Source organism: Trichoplusia ni, chromosome 7 (assembly GCF_003590095.1).
Source record: "Trichoplusia ni isolate ovarian cell line Hi5 chromosome 7, tn1, whole genome shotgun sequence".
Lineage (NCBI taxonomy): Eukaryota > Metazoa > Arthropoda > Insecta > Lepidoptera > Noctuidae > Trichoplusia > Trichoplusia ni.
In genome coordinates this window covers 10,531,591-10,551,260 of record NC_039484.1, presented here as the reverse complement: position 1 = coordinate 10,551,260, position 19,670 = coordinate 10,531,591, and the positions used below count along the sequence as shown (strand labels likewise).

The 19,670-nt window shown below is 34.3% G+C and overlaps 2 protein-coding genes across 2 annotated transcripts in view; one reads left to right on the top strand and one right to left on the bottom strand.

Annotated features, from left to right (window-relative positions):
* The first annotated feature begins 1,176 nt into the window (after window positions 1-1,176).
* Window positions 1,177-3,367, top strand: LOC113495958 (aquaporin-like). The gene is made up of 2 exons (XM_026874965.1): window positions 1,177-1,525; window positions 2,459-3,367. The coding sequence occupies exons 1-2, from the start codon at window positions 1,198-1,200 to the stop codon at window positions 2,866-2,868; spliced, it is 738 nt and encodes a 245-aa protein (XP_026730766.1). The 5' UTR covers window positions 1,177-1,197; the 3' UTR covers window positions 2,869-3,367.
* A 5,771-nt stretch (window positions 3,368-9,138) lies between these two features.
* Window positions 9,139-19,670, bottom strand: part of LOC113495870 (neuroglobin-like) — a 30,155-nt gene continuing 19,623 nt past the window's right edge. The window contains exons 2-3 of the mRNA XM_026874865.1: window positions 13,221-13,452; window positions 9,139-10,103 (exon numbers count right to left, since the gene is read on the bottom strand). Coding sequence (XP_026730666.1) covers window positions 9,942-10,103; window positions 13,221-13,452 — 394 coding nt within the window. The 3' untranslated portion in view covers window positions 9,139-9,941. The remainder of the gene's footprint in view (window positions 10,104-13,220; window positions 13,453-19,670) is intronic.

The following is a 19,670-nucleotide window of genomic DNA, read 5'->3' as shown; positions in this document are numbered from 1 at the left end:
TATGGTTTTCTCCATAACTATTAGTCAAGACAGAGAGTAACAGCATGTGACCATAAACTGTCTTGGCGAAATTCCAAGGCGTTTAGGCACGGTGGTTAAGACATAGAATTTACTAGCTATAGAATACACAATATATCTATCACTACCACAGTAAACTCATATTACTTTTTCGTACTATGTAACTGAAAGCAGATTTTCCGGGAGAAAATATTACGCAAATGGTTTTAACAAATCAAGTAACGCGATTTGATGAAATTGGGCATCAAAGCGTGTGCCAAGGGGGATAATATAAATAGGCAAGAGGGAGATAACAGCACCCTACCTGCTCATATTTAACCTCATTTTTTATTACGCGATAAACAGAAATTCTTGGAAAAATAAGACTTAAGATGTAGATGCTTAAGAATGGAATTAAATAAATGGGACAGAATGTTGCGCACTTAACGTCGTGGTGATGAATACTGGGCTCTTAGTAAGCTACTTTACTGCTCGTATATTAATGAATTCCAAGTTTTCCATTACCTAATGTGTACCAAAATATCTAAACATGTAATGCCATCTAAGTTGAGACAAATATCTACTGTTACTCCCACGGCTGTTAATGCTGAAAACAAAATATCTATTTAAAGAGGTTTCATTTGGCACTTGCCTCCGGCCATACCTATACAAAATTAAAGATAAGCAACAAGTTATTGGGAAAAGGTTATAATAATACCCAGAGGCGATCCCTGCGAGGCAAACCCTGACAATTTTAGGACAAACAATTAATTCAGGATCAAAATCGAGATGGCTTTCTTTAGGGTAGCAACATACCGACGAAACTAAATGTAGTCGGCGATAGTAAATGTTTTAAAAGAATGAGTATTTTTAATCCTTGTGACTGAAAATTGAAGTCACGAGAATAAAGACACTCAAAATGGAGTGGGTTTGGCGTGGTGGCCTGGTAACGATGGGCTATCTAGAACCAGTAAAAAGAAGATGCCAATTTTCGATGGTATTTACAAATTAAATTATAGGGTCGACATATTTATCTCTACATCTATCAACTTGAAGATTAAATCTGTCGTGTTTTTTTCTAAGATTGTAATGACTCATTATTTATAAACGCCTTTATGTCCCTCCCCTTGAACGAGAACAAAGCCCTCTAGATAAAGACTAAGCTTTACATTTAGCGGTATTTTCAAACTGTCAAACAAGATGGCGGACGGAATATCATACTATTTAGGTTTTCGAGAAATGAGAGATTACAAAACTGTATTGAAGCAACTGTTTTCAGAGTTCCTTGGTACATTTTTATACTTGGCCATAGTTTTATCAGCTGGGATAGCTCGTGGCTCGAATAATGTAACTGTTGTCATCGCTCTATCAAACGGTTTCGTGGTATCGAGTATAATATATGTGTTCGGGCATGTGTCTGGGAGTCATATTAATCCGGCTGTTACAGTGGGGGCTTTGGTGTGCGAACATATTAAGCCTTTGAAAGCCGTGTTCTACGTTACTATGCATGCCGCTGGCAGCGTCGCAGGTGAGCTGTGTTCTGGTAACTTGTGGCTTGTAGCCGTTTGTTTACTTAGGTGATGGAGAAATGTTCCTACAGAAATTGGTGACATTCCTCCTATTATTCTATCTTATGAACACAGTTGATTAATTGTTACGATATCTTAACGAAATTCTGTTGACTGCCCACGCAGAAAGTTCAATCTAAAATAAACTTCAATTATCGTTCTAATTTTATTTAGAATTCTGTTTGCCGCATAGGTTAATAACCAACGAACTTGGTGAACAAATATTTTGTAATTAAACAAGATACATAATTAAGTTCTCTTTATATAATCTCAAACTCAATTGGACGATCGCAAGACACCAGGCCCTTTAGAACACATAATTTTAATGAACTTCACTAATTCAATGTTAATTATCTTTTGTAATAATGTAATATCATATCTCGTAGATTGGGGTTGTGAAGGTCGGACGAGAGCTCTGAAAGTACTAGAATTAATCCTACAAAATGAGCTAAGATCAACCTCATTATTTGTTTTGTGTCATAATTATACTTTGAGATTTTCTTTTTCATTATCTTTCAAGTACATTTAATACTTCATTATATTTTAATTGAGAGCGAAAAAAGTACTTGTGGAGGTCGAATTCAATTAATTTGGAGACCTTATAAATAACAAAAATAAACAAATTGGTATCGAATTTTATCCTTTAGATAATAGGTATATATATAAGATTTCTAATCAGAATATATAAACTCTGTAACATAAATATAGGTAAATAGTCAAGTCTTGCCTCATTAAATAATTGTTAAATGCCGATTATAAAAGTCCACCAGTGCTCTTACAATAGATAAGAAATGGAATAGAAAACTTCAAAATTATGCGACTGACAATAATTTCAGACAAGTGTCTTACATTTGCCAGTCTATTTCAGGCATTTTTTCTCTTCTTGTTTTAAGGTGCTGCAGTTGCCTACGTGATCTCCGCCGACTCAATCCGAGGGGAACTCGGAGCTACCACTCCCTACGACAATTCCAGTGTTCACCAAATTTTTCTACTTGAATTTCTTATGACCTTCCTTTTAGTCGCCGTGGTTTTAAGCGTAATAGACCCTCACCGAGGAGCAAAAGGACTTGGATCCACTCCTCTGGCTATAGGAGTATGTGTTGCTGGTTGTCTTTGCTCCGGTATTCCTTATACTGGGTCCTTGAACCCAGTCAGGACGTTAGGACCAGCAGTTATGATGGGGATCTGGAAGTTCCACTGGGTGTACTGGGCTGCCACCATGCTAGGTGGCTTCGTAGCAGGATTAGTGTATAGATTTATTCTGAAGGTTAAGTATCGCGGGTATAATTTGGATGAGCAATAAATTAGCTTAATAAGTTAGAAGTGGTTTTTATTTGAAGTATAATAGTAAGTGAAACTTAAATTAATTGCTAGTGCTGAAGATAATGCATAAGCACACTTTGGAAATATGTAGAATTAAATTTTTATCTGCATTCCATTTCAGTTTATCCTAAAAAGGTAGTGAAAAAGGACGCACAAATACGTTGAAAACAATTCGTTATACAGACACAGCCCATATTTCAATGAGTAAACTATTTGAACAGTTCACCGTGTTCCCTAAGTAACGTGTTACGTTAACAAGTGATATAAATCCTCATTTGGTACGTTTGTTCAGCACATTATTTTTACACGAACACTTTATCTTGCTTTGTTTATCTCACAGTTTAGTGCGCGTCAGACAAGCAGTACTGAGGAACCCGTACAAGCAAAGAAAAAAAAATGTAATAAAAATTTGTTTTTGGTCATTCGTCATAATAATGATCGTTTTTATGATACCTATCGTGAGAGTGATTCATTATTAAATGATGTAACGGTTTGATCACGCGTATTTAGCGCGGCCGCTGACGTCAGTTCGACTCGCGATCCCGCCGCGTCTGCTCATGATTAAGGACTCCGGTTGGGTCCGAAACTAGTCGGGCACCCCCGATAAATACGCGTGAATACATCATTTAATAATAATGATTGTACCAAACGTTGTTAAACTTCGATTTTTATTTGATTTTTTGGTTCATTAGATAGGTACAGTCTAGTGCCAGTAGGGCAGACAGCCAGGCGGACAGACAGTGGAGCCCAAGTAATAGGGTCCGTTTTCACCCTTTTGGTACGGACCCCTAAAAACGTTTTACCTTTTATTTGCCTGCTTAGAATAGAGATCTTGTTTACAAAAGCCTCTGAATGGGGTGATCACGACGTCATTTGTTACTGACTACCTCATAGTACTCGTATTTACATTATGCCTCATTATATTTGTTGTGTATTGTTATACTTTCGGGAGAAATCAGGTTTCCACTTACATATATTTGGTTATATTTACCTTATTATAAATATTATGTTTAGTAAATAGTGCGGTACTACAAGGGGGACTACTTGGGCCAATACTTATTCTTGTAGCACAATACATGTTCTGAAAGAAGTTGTGGTTTGGTTTTCGTTTCCGGTTTTTGATTTTTTTTTATTCGTATCATATTCTGAAAATATACTGTGTAACTGTGTGTACTTTTCCACCACATATGTTCCTTATTGATAACTCTATATACTACTTGCTCTGCTTCGTAAAGTTATGATGCTCTTCTTCACAAATTAGATGCCAAATAAATTAATCCTGATAAGTGAGAGTGCGAGAGAGAAAATATATTTCCTTAGAAAAGGGCTTAAATGAAACAATTTCATAAAAGAAAACGGTCACCCATCAAAATTATCACTGTTACCAAACGCTGCTTAACCTCAATTTTGTTTTAAATATTTTTTTGTTACATAATTAAAGCGGCAACAGAAATGCATAATCTATGACATTTTCAATTTGGGCATAACAGTTCATGCAATACATTCCGGTGACAGGCAGCGAAGCCTTCATAATCGGGTTACGATTTGACCCTTTAGGTATGGTAGCCGAAAACCTTTCTATTCCATACATACCTTTGTATTTTCTGTAAAACAAGTGTCTTACAAATAAAGGTCCAGCAAAATGATAAAACAAATACATCCTATCTCAACGCCGGCAGCCATCTTGCTTTACGAAGGCTAATCCACATGACATTTAATTTAAAGCTAAATATTTACACAACCGACCTCCGCAGAAGTTTATGAACTTAATTAAATTCTGAATTATGTTCGCGAGTGTAAAATTAAAGTATTAAACGTATTAAATATGTAAGCTTAATTATTTTCTTTATACGTTCTACAGCTTTGTGATATGGTTTACTGTGTTGCCAGCTCTAAAATTAAATTACAAGACGTTAATTAATGTTGGGAACTGTTTTTCACAGTCGTTTAATTTTCAAGAAAGCGTTTTATGGAAATGTGATTGATGATAATGATAAGTATGAGAGATGGAAATGTAGAAATGATATTAATTCGGTCAGGTTTTAATGTACCTGCTAAATTTACTTGAATCATTTACCTGATATAAATAACCTTGTGATACATTCTAGAATGTGAATTAAATTAAGAAAACTCTTTGCCTTTATTCTTAGAGCTCACTCTTTGATACTTATACGTATTCAGCCAGCTGTTTCTTTTATTATTTCAACAACCTTATTTTGTCTGTGAGTTATTTCTCTATGATGTTTGTAGTCTTAGTAAGTTAACTTGTATAACTTTTGATCACTCATTCTTAGATAGTATGATTAAAAAGTGTATCTTAATCTTATTTTTTTTCCAAATGGTTGCCAAAACTAACAATTGTACCGAAAAGCATGCAAAACGAACCCTGTGTCGGTATTCTGATAATGACAAATAATAAATTCGTTCATTCCTCGTTCGCGATTTAATTACCACAATTAATTATACAGATATCTGTGTTTCGAGATTCCACAAATTGTTGTACGATGCAAATCGTTTTGGTGCTCTATATCTATACAGATGCATAACTTCGTTTTTCTGGCTGTAATTTTACATTTTCATGGAATTTACAGATACAACTTACCTAAGTTCTTTAAGCACATCATACTTTTGTAACCCATATGTCATGTTTTATGCAGACCAAATTCTTTTATATACATACTAGCTGAGCCAGCAAACGTTGTTTTGCCTAATAAATTATTTCTATAGTTCGTGCGTTCTAAGATGAAATGGGTGACGGCCGTGACAGGTAATAGTTGACAATCATAGTGAAGTTGCCTAGCGAAAATGAATCGATTCTTCTAAAATATCGGATAAGTTCGTAAAGGAAATGAAATCGAATTTATCGATTTTAGATTTGTTTAATTCAATTGCCAAGAAAAGATTAATTTGTAAATACATAATGATAAAGTCTTTTTTGTGGTTTTTGGACATTGTAAGATGCGAAGAAAAACAATAACTACAAAAACGAAAAACTTAACAACACAATAACAAAATTTACAATCAACAAAAACTGAAAAACTAAAACCTGCAATAATACTTCTTAAATTTTATTATTACTTGACCATTACGCATTAAAGTACTTTCAAAGCATTAAAGTTCAAAAAGTCTGTTTGATTCGTCCATACTAACAGACAAAAGTATTGTTTGTACACAATTATCATAATGAACTCCGAAATGTTTGCTGTTATCATTTGGTTAGACAACATAACTGAGACTTCTCATTAATATACAAAGCTTACAAATTATGAAATTATGGTGTAATACATTTACATAAATAGTTATTAAGGTGGGAATTCATTGTAAGCATTTTCTCTGTATATATTTGATGGCTGGTTTGTTGGGCTAATGGTTAGTGGTCCTAGCTACTGTACCAGAGGACATGGGTTCGGTTCCCACCAAGGAAATATGTTTTTGTGATGAGCACGATCATTTGTTCTGAGTCTGGGTGTAATTTATCGATAAGTGAAGTATTCTCGAAAGTATATTTTAGTGCTTAAAACACAAACTTGAGTGCTTAATTTGAGGCTAGATAAGTTTGGGTTAAAGTTTTTAAATATTCTGTTATATTAATGCAATAGGGATTTTACATTTTCTTCATTCTTCTTTCACACATTTTATAGAGCAGCAGCACATGACATAGATTAAGATACTGTCAAATTAACTATTCTTATTTGTCAAACAAATAAAAAGATTATCGAAGAAGAATCCAGAGTAGATAGATCCCCCAGTAATCAAATCCCAATGTCACGATAAACTTAGTTTATTTTGTCTTAAGAGATTATCTTAATATTCTCTTTTATTATCTTTCCAATACATAGATAGTCTTACTAACTTTTTATCGAAAGCAATTCACAACTTCGGCCTTTCACCTCGAGCCAAATAGGCCTTTGTTTATACATCTCACAGTGACCCCTGTCAATCGTAATATTAAAATGGATTTATTTATAATACAAAGCCTTTTTATGATGCCTATTGTTTCTTGCCAAATTATCTCGGTTGGCTGTCTGCCTACACCACAACTCTTCGAAGTCGTTAGGCCTAGATATGCCTTTTGGCAAAGGATTTACAAGTATTACTGACATTTTTTGTAGATAATTGTCTTCGGCATTTTCTCCGAGAGAATAAATATAATATTAAACTTACTAAATATTTATAAGACTTGGAAGAAGTTTTTATTTCACTAGCGGAAGAATAAGACCCACAAAGTTATGTATATTATACCAGTCTATGAATATCCCACCTTTGGACACAGACCCATATGCGTTAGGTTTGAGCATTGATCACCACGCTAGCTCCCTGCGGAATGGCGTTTCAGATTAAAATACTATTAAAACAAGATTTTCGTGACTAATATTATCAGACACAAATATTCATTCTACCATTGTTATTGTTTTTAGAATCTTTTTTTTAATTAGAAACCTGGCCGGTTGCTGTGGCCCTTAATATTATTGGGGTCGGAGATGGATCCAACAATTCACTATTGTAACAAAAGGCAGGATTACTTAATTTAATGCTTAAGTATTCTTCAAATTTCTAACTTTCCGCGCAATTCTTCTCAAGAACCTTCTCTTGACAATAACAAATACAACATTGAAGTGCAGTACTGGGTAACTATTATCGAAAACCGTAGTAATGCATCATAATTGTTACTCCACACTCCATCAGTTTGTAGTATGAATGAAATGGAACAGAACTAAGTTTGAAGCATTGTATTATTCAGTGTTCAAGTTTCAAACAATGTATGGCGATGTGAACTAATTGAATAGTTCAATAGTTGTTTGTGAATGTTTCCAACTTGATTGTTCCTTACACGTTTAATTTGCTCTTAATTATGTGTGGGTGTTTACTCGATTTGCTCAAAGATATACCTACAGTAAAGTACCAATACCAGCCTAAACCTGTCCCACACCTGGGCCCAGGAGTCTTCCCATACCGGGAAGGTTTTAATAAAACATGAAATAATCGATTAAATATATTGTTCTTACTTAGGCTTCACTGTCTATCCTCCTAGTGTTAAATGCATGGGCAAGACCCAACCATACGTATATTTGGCGAAATAGACCAATGTGTACTTGTCCTGTCAAGTTAAAAGGTGATCACAATATCTTAAATATATTTGTATTAATACATATTATTACTTTAATATAATGTGATAATCCATACAATAATTATAATGACCAGAAAGTTCATCATTTAGATCCTAGAATAATACAATACTCAGTTATTTTTTGTAATTGTAACGTTTTAAAATAAATTAAGCATATATTAATAAATTCACAAAATACTGTTCTCCAATTTACATTTTAAAAATATTACATCTGCAAGTAGTTTATGTAACTTATGTATAAGTTTGGTGTAATTAAGAAATCACTCGTACGAATACATCTGAAAAAATACATTTCTTTTAAATATGCACTTTCAAACTTCTACCAAGAAAAAATATTTTTTATTCGCTTATTTTACAACCTTTTTAAGATAGTAACTGTCGTGAGAATGATTCATTATTAAATGATGTAACGGTTTACTCACGCGTATTTATCGGGTTCGACTCGCGATCCCGCCGCGTCTGCTCATGATTAAGGACTCCGGTTGGGTCCGAAACTAGTCGGGCATCCCCGATAAATACGCGTGAGTAAACCGTTATATCATTTAATAACCTTTTTAAGATCCTAAAACGTTAATCCTAAAACAACGACATACGTTCTTTTTACGTACTTTTCTTTTAGCATTCAGGTGCAAATACCTTTTAAAAGCAACCTGTATAAAAGCATTTAAAAATACTTGCTTGTAATGAAAGGAAAGTAAGTTAAGTTAAAGTTAACTACGTCAGTTAGAAACCTTAGAACTGAGAGCTGGCAAGCGTGCCAAGTTTAGTGAATCAAATTATTTTTGCATTAACTGAAATATAAGTTCCGCTAAGAACTAAGAAAGTACTAACTTTCAGAATTTATCTGTAAATAGGTCTTACTAAATCTAGACTTGTGTTCTGTATTTAGTGCATTTGGACTTCGATTAAACTTCTGTAGAAATTCAATCCGCTCTCTTGTTATTTCGATGTATTTGGATTTAAAATATAATAGATAGATAGATGATAACAAACAATTATTAGGTTTGGTAGGGTTATGAGGTACTGGCCTTGCAGACAAAATATATTTCTCCGGTTGGTAACGCTAACGAATCGCTCAAAGATGACTGACAAGTCAACATCACGTCACTTGTCAGACAGACAGATTGACAGATCACCATCGTCGCATTTAAGGATAAATTCATTCTACTACTTTATCCTAAAAAATATCTTTAGAACTAGAATAGGTAACACTAATAAAATAGTTTTCTTTACCCGACATTCTTAACGATACTTAACTGTATTAAATATTTATAAAAAGCTAGGCGCTGGGCGATAACTCTTGAATCAAGCCTGCTGTAGTTGTGGAGCGAGATGATTGTGTAGGCAACCCTAATAGGCGTGTTATAAGAAAGGGTAGTAGGCGGGTGCCTACTAGGAAGGAAGGTAATTAACCAAGAAAGAACTGTGTGGCACTTATACAACGTCTTCCTAGATAAACGTGATAAAGTTCCAGATTAGAATATTTCTAAGTTAGTTTTAAGCAGGAAAGTATGTACAAGACCTTAATGACAGTACTTGAGATTTTTTTTACAAATATAATTAATTATTTTATAGTTGTAAAGTATGGTTAATGATATACCAGCTAAACTTAAAATATGAACTACTTAAAGAAGTTTTGATATTATCAAATTATTAATTCTAAAATAAGCTAAACAGGGAGTATCTGAAATGCGTGGTAATATTTAAAAAATAGCCAAGTGCTAAATGAAATAAGTAACAAGTTTCCTTTTAGAATTATGATCCGTCATTCTTGCAGGACATTTTTTTTAAAACTTGGCTATACAGTAAGACTTGATCTATTTATATTACCACACATTTAAAATTACATATTGGATCTATACAATTACAATAAAAGGGTAACTTCAGTTTGATGGTACATTTTTGTCTTTGGTTATTCAATCCTGTCAAGTTTCTCCCTTCCCGTTTTCGACTCCGGACTCCTCGTAACCCTTGACCAAGTTCTCTAGAATAAATTTAATAGTTATTTTGTAAATGTTTTCTATGTTTGGAGTGTATCGATCGCCGAGCGTCGTCTTGGCCGCTTGGAGGAATGGCTGCTCGATTTTCTGAAAAGAGGAAATTAGATACATGTTATTTTTTGGTATTTAGTTTGAAACAAGTAAACAGGTAAAGTTAAGAATCTCAAAAACGTAGGTAACGTACGTAGTACTGCTAGAGATTTTGTTGAGGGATTTTTTTTTCTACGAATCAGGAAGAATCAAGTTTTAATTTAAATAGGCCTTAAAATATGACATTTTTCAGGCACTTTTAAAAGTTTACAATCTATGGTTAAAACAATGACATTCTTACGGAGAAGAACCGCAGTGGTTGTAGTTTTATGTCTGGTGACCTTCAAAAAGCGCCATTATTTGGCTTTTCTAAATTTAATTATTTTGATAGGTTAGGAGAGTTTAGTTTGCAAGATCTGCGTGCTATTGATAACCTTTTCTTAGAGTATGTATTCACATACCTAAACATTTGTATCAACAATTAAAGTTGTCAAAAAAGAGCCCTATATTTTAATTCTGCCTCAATATCAAATACAAACGCATAACGTGTAACATTTAGTACTTGTAGAGTAACACATGGCAGGGTTGTCTATCGCGACAATTACAGCAATTAGTTAACCTGCATCAGTGTTCAACGATGCTAATGTACCTCGCGACGATGAAGTTTCGAGTTCTCTCACTTACGGAGCAGCCCTACTCATGTGGTTAGGGTTGGCACTATTAGCAAAAAAGTTTGTTTTCGCTTTGACGCTGTAGGTTTTTCTCTTAGTATAAATAATTTTCACAGCTTAGTTTCTCCTTTTTAAACGGGGCTGTCATGCCACGGTATTTTATTCTGACATATTTTAATATTCGAAAGATTCTTGAAGAATACACAAGAATCCCATCATCATCTAATAATGATACATCATTTGATAGTTGTATGAATAGGAGAAATAATGACGAAACATATTATCCTGATACAGATGAATATGACGATGACGATTATGATAGTAACGTTCGAAGTAATATGACATTGAGGTCACATCAGAGACAAAACGTGCAAGTTAATAATAGCATGTGTATTACAGAGGTGCCAGATCCACTGACTGCTAAAGAAGCTCTATCAGGTCCAAATGTTATACAATGGAAACAGGCAATGGATGAGGAGTACAAATCTTTGTTTAATTTGATGCTTTAATTTAATATTTTTTTGTTTTTTAACTTGTAAACATTTAACTCAGTAAATAAAAAAAAAATCTACCTAACCTAGCATGGTGTAATTTCCGTATTGGTGGCAGCCCTACACATTTGCCTCATGCGAGGTAAGACAACATGGTAATATTATGATATCTCGTGAAGCGTTTGTCGGGTCACATGCTTCATGATCGAACAGTATAATTAGTGGGAGATACTAATATATAACAGCAGCCTCTATTCAGTGACATTATGAATAGGCATGAAATTATGGGCCCTAGCACCGATGCAGTCTGAAGATAGTAGAAATATCTGATGAAGTTCGTAGTGTTAACGTTACAATCAGTGTACATATTGAATTCAAAGATCTTTTAAGGTATTTAATAATGTCGTTTGGTAAAGGTCGACAACACAAAAAGTGTTAATAAAAGTTTTAATAACTCAAGATACTTTTACTATTGAATTTTATAATCACAAATAATGTTATTCCATTGAGTCTTTTTAGGTAAAACTGTAGATAATTTCTTCTTTTTAGACTCCTACTATTTCATCCAAATCTTCATTATTATAAGTTCATGATTAACTCTCCAATAATTTTACGTATGAATTCTCCAGTATTTTTCTCTGAGAGTACGTAAATTTGTTCAGGGGAAAATATATTCCGATGGCGTGCTCAAGTGGGCGTCAGACTTAAGTGCATCGAGAAAGGGAGGTATTACAGAAATATCCCTCTGCTACGTTCATTCCTTTCCAATTATATTTAAGTAAATCGTTTGAAGTATTATTTTTATCAAAGTACTTATTAATTGCATGAACTGGTTTGAAATGTGGTGGAGTGAAAATAACAGGTGAATTATGCTATCGTTTTAAGTAAGTTCGTTGCAGTTTTGGAAAAGAGGAGTTGTTCTATGTAGTATAAGGTCTAAAAAAGTGGTGGAAGCAACCTGAAGGACTATTGTCTGTTTACCTGAGGTATAGAATCATATTAATAGATTTTGAATGCTACAGTATTTTATCTGAATTGAACATAATTAACGGATCGGTGGATCAAACTCAAAGAGATCATTTTTAAGAAATGTTTTGTATTGCTTTCTAAAGTTCTCTGTAATATATGTTTTTATGTTAAAGTCACAAACAAACCACAATCTGCACTAGATTCTTAAAAATTTACTCATGATATTAAAGAAAAACTTTGCCCCCAATAATGTCTACTTCACTCGCAAACGTCTCCTCCGAGGAAGAGCGTATGAAGATATTGCATTTTTTATTAAAGATGCTGCATGCAGTACTCTTATTTTATGAACACTACGAGTCTACCACTAACTCTAAAAGGCACTTGTGGGAGGAAGACAGCGTATTGCGTGTCCAATAGCTCCATCTCACTTGCACAGCTGTTACTGTGTTACTTGTATAGTTGGTGGTAGGTCCCCAGGTATTCGTTCTATAGCCGCATTATGAGTCGCTTAACGTTCATCCTTGTTTATATAATGTGGTTGGCAGAACTCCAGGTTATGTATGCACGCATTGTTTGCAGCAACGTAATATTTCATTTTTATTGTTGGCGAAAAAGTAAGTAATATTATCGTTTATTAACTGATCCGTTTATAATTTAAACAATGTATTTTTTACATTTTTATTTATTTTATAAGTGGTATTAAAAATCCGTGGAGAGTCTTGTTTATTTTTGGTTTGTTAGGTATTCGAAAATAACAAGTACTTTAATAGTTTAAAAAATCGACTTCAGAACGAGTTGATTTATTAGAATTTCGAATGCGTATTTGCAAGTTCGGTTTAATTTAATTTACTTCCAGAACTTATTTTAAGTAAACTAAATTGTTAGCTGTTATTCTGGTAGCTGTGGCTGAATTTAAGTTACATAGGGAAAAATGGTAAAGTTTCCAAAAATAATCTTATGGTAAAATATACACTTAAAGTAACCATTACTTTGTCTATAATGTTAGTAGTAGATGTCTCAGTTCATGGTAAATTTCCACTTACCCAAAAGTTCTCCGCCTTAAACCCAGGCACCTGATGATGAGTGGCCCCAACATGCCTCACGTAGGCAAAGAACGCATCGATGTCTCCCAAACCCTTGATCCCCTCATCAAGAGTGTGCATCACCTTCGTCGCGTGTTCTGCTAACTCCTCAGAACTGGCTCGAGCTTCAGGAGTCTTCAGCTCTCGTAGTTTGTCAAATAGATGGAGGAGATCCTCATTTTCCTCGAATAATCTGGAAATTATAGTTTTTGGTTTTAGTAGTTTCGATGTGAAAGGTTTGAGGGAGAAAGATATCTTGGTTCAAGAATATTTGGGCATGGGCTGTAGCAGCCAATGAAAACCTCTTTATCAGAGCTAATATAATGCTATTCTATTATTAATATTATATTCTTATTCTATTCTAATAACTAGTTACTGGTTGTTGAAAAGAGTATGATTCAAATGGACACAACAGTCATCAGTTAGTGTTAAATACTATTTTTTTAAATGAAGAAATTGAAACTCAAATCACTCAATTGATACATGTATTTACAAATATAACCTAGAATTGAAAAATACAGACACCCTTGCCCCTACAATTACAAAATCCAATGTAAAACGGAGCAACGTTCATCCATCTATCAAACTAATTAAAAATGGCGGCTAGCACTGAACAATATCCGCATTATTTTCGTTCTGCCGCCGCGTATTGTTCGAGAATAAAGGTTTTATTCATTCCCTCATTAAGTGAACGTTTTGACAATTGTATAATGTGCGCATCGCGGAACCAAGTACGTGATATCAACGGTTTGTATTGTGGTTAGTGGAATGGTAGATTAAGTCGGCTTTTTAATAAGGTTCTTTAAATAAATCGAATAACAGTGAGCTGAAATTTAAGTTTTTAGACGAAAAGCAAAAATCTTAATCCGAAACCAGAAGTCATTTGATTTCAAACGCAGCGGCAGATTAGGAACATTATGACAATGATATAGTGTGTATAACTTCTCTGCAAATAATTCATCTTGTTGATCTGCACTGGAACAAGTAAAACCTTCCAGATAAGAAGCGTTAATCATGATCGGTTTGCTTAAATGTACGCAATGTACAAGTCTAAGGCACGTGATTTTTCGACGATTTACCTTTGTGAGGTTTTAAAATTAGTAAATAGAATTGACTCTACTACTATTGACTGCCTCAAGGCAGTCGGACATTTCCCAAAGCCCTTAGAATTGGGACATCACCGGGTTGTTACAATTTGTCAACAGATTGCCAAGTTCGGGTTTGTTGTAAGTTCGGTCTTAATTACGACAGAACTAATTTAACTTTGTACTTCCCTATTTCTGTACCTTGCATCTGCCCTTTGTACACGCCAGTTGAAAAACAGAAGATATACTACATTTTGCTTCATCATCATCAGCTCAGCCTAAGGCTGTTCACTGTTCTCCAACGCGACCTGTTCATTCCGTACATTCACCTTATTTATTACTTTTTATTATAATTCTTCTACTAAACCCACTCTACGCGAAGTGTCACGGTACCCACGTTTGTGTGATCCACGGATGCTTGTTCTGAATCAGGTTGGCTTTGAACGTGTCTTGAAAGACCTTGAAATATTACTACAAAGATCCTAAATTTTGGAGCCTTACCATAATACTCTCGTCTATCATAAATATAAACTTGTGTGTACCTATATCACATATCCTCACGCATCTATAACCCTATACACACAAAACTGACCCATCCAATATGAGTATCTATCCGGCCTCCATCAAATCTGTGCTATCGGTTTGAAATGCAATAGGTTTTAATCTGGCGTACGGTTCCACGCAAAATGTAGTAGGATTATGTTGCGTAGGCCCCTCATATCCGCGCCAATCGGATTATAGCTGAACATCCACCCACATGTTTCACGATTCCTTACTTAGGAATTATTTTATACGAAATGTGAACCGAAATATGTGAAGACTTCTTTAGAAGTTTCAATATATACTGTAATCAAACAGACTATAGACAATCAAGTTTGAATCAGATTAACTTCGAAATCGATTAAATTCGAGACAAATATACATTGTAATTGACAACTGCACATATAGCTTGGTGGTAAAAGTCATGCTTGGTTAGGCCTATCAGTTCTGTTTGTTCTGTGGCTTTATCGTGTGTAAAACCCCCTGCTAAACAAGGATCCTTACGACGTCGTTTTTAAAATCAAAACATTTTGCATTTCATTGCTACATCACAATACCAAAAGCATAACATCCTTTATCACAATAAGACCAAATTACATCACTCTATAACAGAATTCTCCACACGTTTGTTTTTAAGTACACATTAAAGTAATGAAAACATTGTGAACATGCCATAAACTGAGAAACAAATGAAAGCTCTATTCAACCTTTGTTCCAACTTAATGTTCTGTAAATTATCTTTTATGTTGCGAATGACGTCACGGGCTCGTCTTTCCTCTTCGGGCGAACAAAAATTGTTATTCGTTAATTAGTGAGTATTTGAAGTTTAATTAATCTAAAGGTACTCAGGTATCTTCTTGTATTTTGTAAGTTCAAAGTGTGTCAGGTTGTATTTTTGTCGGTTTCTCATTAAATGATTTTCTGACATTTTTGGTGTATAATAATTTAATTTAATGCCTATTTTTAATGTAATTAAAAACTTAAGTTCAAATAAGACACACTCAACAAATATTGCGATATACCTACCGTTGATTCGGGTCTGATTTGACGCGTCAAAAAAATCCGGAATTAATTTGTATTTTCCGAATTTTACATGCTGTTTATAAGGTCGGCCATGTTTTCTTAATTATAAGGTCATCTGATAAACTCGATAACATTCAACACGCTATCAACTACAGTCTTCCATAAACCAAGGTTCACACTAGATTCTTGCTTCCAGATCTCGTTGTAGAATTAAACCCGTTCTAACACAAAAACGTTCGGATTCTGTTTAATCTAAGAGGCTCTAGAGGCTGTAGCATGCAGCTTCTAGTACGCCGTTATTGGGTACGTGACTAGAAAGGCTACTTCCTTACTAGACTTAACTTATTACGTGATGGAGACCTGCACTGTGGGAGGATACTGATTTGGAATTCCGTTGTACTCGTTCATCGACTCTAGAATTAAGATTGATTATGTATATATATTTTGATGGATGGAAACTAAGTTTAATATAATGTGTGAAGTTTTTTTTTTTACAAAATTTGTATTTCTTTGCCTTTTCTGGTATTACTGGACAAACTACAAAATGTTTTTTCTCTGCAAATACTTCTTATAATCACATTGGTGGAATGATTCGCTAAGGTGTTCATTACCAGCCAGAGTTGGTCAAAACGCTAAAGTACTGATTGTTTTGATGCAACGCAACACTAAATACTTAAAACACAGTTTTCATATAAATATTTAGTGAAACAAAATCTTTTATACAGGTTTTTTTTTTAAATCTTGAACAATAATGATCTCTATAGAGGTATTATTCATCTCACAGTTTTGTGGTCAAGGAAATAAGGTTGTAAACTTACAAGAAGTTTATTCAGACGCTGTATTATCCAAAAATAGAATATTATCTACCATCAGATAGAGTATGGACTGTAGTATTCATAGCCGTGCGTCTAGCACTCAGCTTTATTAAGTTGTTACCTCAATTTATGCCCAAAGTGTGTGTAATGGAGTCATCACTTAGTTCACTAAGTAATGCCACTGGTGAACCTATTTCTGACGATACAGTCCCGTTTTTATTAAAGCTGACGTTTTACTACGCTCTACGTAAATATTAAAAATGTTCCATTAAATGAGCTGGAAACTCTCAAAGTATTTCGGCAACAGAACTCGGCGAGTAAGAATAAGTATCAATGACACTTTTCTTATTTGAAGTGCCTACCAGTTTGCCAGATAGCACTAGATGACGTAAAGTTTCATTGATCCTCTCACCACAATTTTTTGTATTAGCAGATGCTCAATTTAATGCGTGACGTGCAAAATAATTATTTAGAATAAATAAATGCTACAATCCCCAATAAACATGACCTATATCACTACATGAACCTTCAGTTTAAACAAAATATCATCGATATAAGCCTGTACCAATTAAACACGAGATGGGCCAATTAATCATGAATGCCGTACATCAACATGTTCTAAAAGCAGTAAGACCTACACTAATTGTAGGCATGCCATTGGAACGACAAGACAGATCGGAGTACAAGTGCACTAACATTGAGTGGAGACGAGGAATGTTTGCTGCCTCAATCTCAAGCACTTTGAGTTCCTTGGAGCCTACCTCTGCCTGTTATAGTAAGTTTGGAGTTGTGGAAGAGGGATGGCGCAGTACACCGCGTAGAGCGGCATCTCGTTTTAACAAATGCATCCAAGTTCGTAGAGCTGACAAGGATGCAGTTTAAACGACTTGTCTATATTATCATATTCCTGGGGGTTATTTTCTCGTACAGTCAACAGTAATAGAACAATAAAAATAACTACAGAAATAAATATAATGCTAATGCTAAACTGTGCGGCGTCAAAGTGATTCAGAAGAATGTTAACTGAAGAACTAGCCAGCCCAGGTCTTGAGTGTGGAATTTCTGATCAAATCATCTAATTTTGATGTTGACCTAAGCCAGTTTCTGTTTTTTCTTCTTTATATTTTCTACAAGGTATTATTCTCAATTAATTATCATAAAACACTAGAAATTATTAAGCCACTAAATATAAAAAAACGATGTTTTATGGTCTATATATCTTTTGAAACTTTGTGTTTACAAACATTTTCGATACCTTCAATCAATCGACGTGACTCAACCACCTAATTCTATGAACACACAGTCGTATTAAGCAACTATTATAATATTAGTTGCATGCGGTCACTGGATACATGACAATCGGACAGACACACAATACCGACATTAGCAACAATTCTCTGGCCATTGTTGACTGATTAATTAATTCTGGGCACCTTTGTGTGGCAGTTGATCATGACGAGACTTGGCATATGATTGCCAGCTTACTGATTGCCACATGTGCCCGTATTGGTAAAGAAATCTATTCAACATTCATTTGTCTATTATTTAGAGCGTCTGTGGGTATTGGAATGGGATGACTTCCAGTCTTTCTATTTGTGATATACTGAGATTTTAAATGTGATGTACCCGAAGGGGAATAATTGACTCTATTACTGGGGGTCGCGGCGTTGACTCTCATTCTGTCTGACTACGGGATGTACCTCATGAACAGTGATAGTTAGACAGCTTTAATTTTCACTTATGATGTATTTCTGTAGCTGCTACAACAACAAATACGGTTTTTACAGTCACCATTTTGTTGGAGGGTGACTAAATAAATTGAGGATGGTTACTCAACAAATAACCAAATTTTTGGTTATTCTTCTTTCTTCTCAGTCTTTTACTCTATTTGAACGGGATCCTTTATTTGTGTGCATCGTTCTCTAAATGCTAAAATTCACATACTTCACATAATCGCTATAGTTTTCTGGAGTTTTCACATCAAGCAGGAATATAAAAAAAATTATCTCATAACACATTTCATCAAAACGATGAACAAAAACAATATTTTATTTGCATAAAGTTTATTAAAAATCATAATATCGTCACAATCAAGACGATTATTTCTGGCCCGATTTCTGGGATTTCCAATCGAATTTTCATGGAAAAGATTTCGGAGCTTACCAGTGACGTTACTCAGACGAGCTTACTCAGTTTAGTTTAATTATCTTCATGTAATCAGTTGTCTGGATAGTCTTGCGGTTTTATGCATGGATTTGTATGTAACAGGTGCAAGTTCGACTCCAACGCGGACAAAGTACTCATGTGACTTATTCACAGGTGCATGAGTACTTACATTCTTGATTAATCTGAGACACCACTTACAAACGATTATTGAAAAAAAAAACATCGTGATTAAACCTCGACTTCCATTTCCACATACATACAATGTCCACATAAATATTTCTAATTTATTTTGTAAAGCATAACGACCTTATAAATTACATTAGTATTAGGAGTATTGCATATTCATAAACCTTATTCAGGTCCACATATAGAGTTAAAAGTTGGAACGCCATACTGAATTCTGAAGGTTAATTATGTATGCTAAAGCAGTTCCGAACGATGCAGACAAACTGGAGGGAACTACTGCAGGCATAGGGCGGTTGGGATGCGTGATTTATTTATTGGATATCCGAATAATTAATTCAATCGGATATGAGAATATTTAATTTATTTTATAAGGTCATCTCGAAGGTAGGTAAGGAGATCAGAGAGATATAATATATAAATATGATGTACTTGTTAAAACTGAACTTATTACCGTTTTTTACGTTTAAATAACTTAAAAGAACTTGTCCAAGTTACTGGCAATTCGGAAAACCCCAAAACAACAATTATGATATAAAAGTTTATTTCATTACTTTTGCGTAACATCTGATGCTAGTAAATATATTCCATTAATCTTT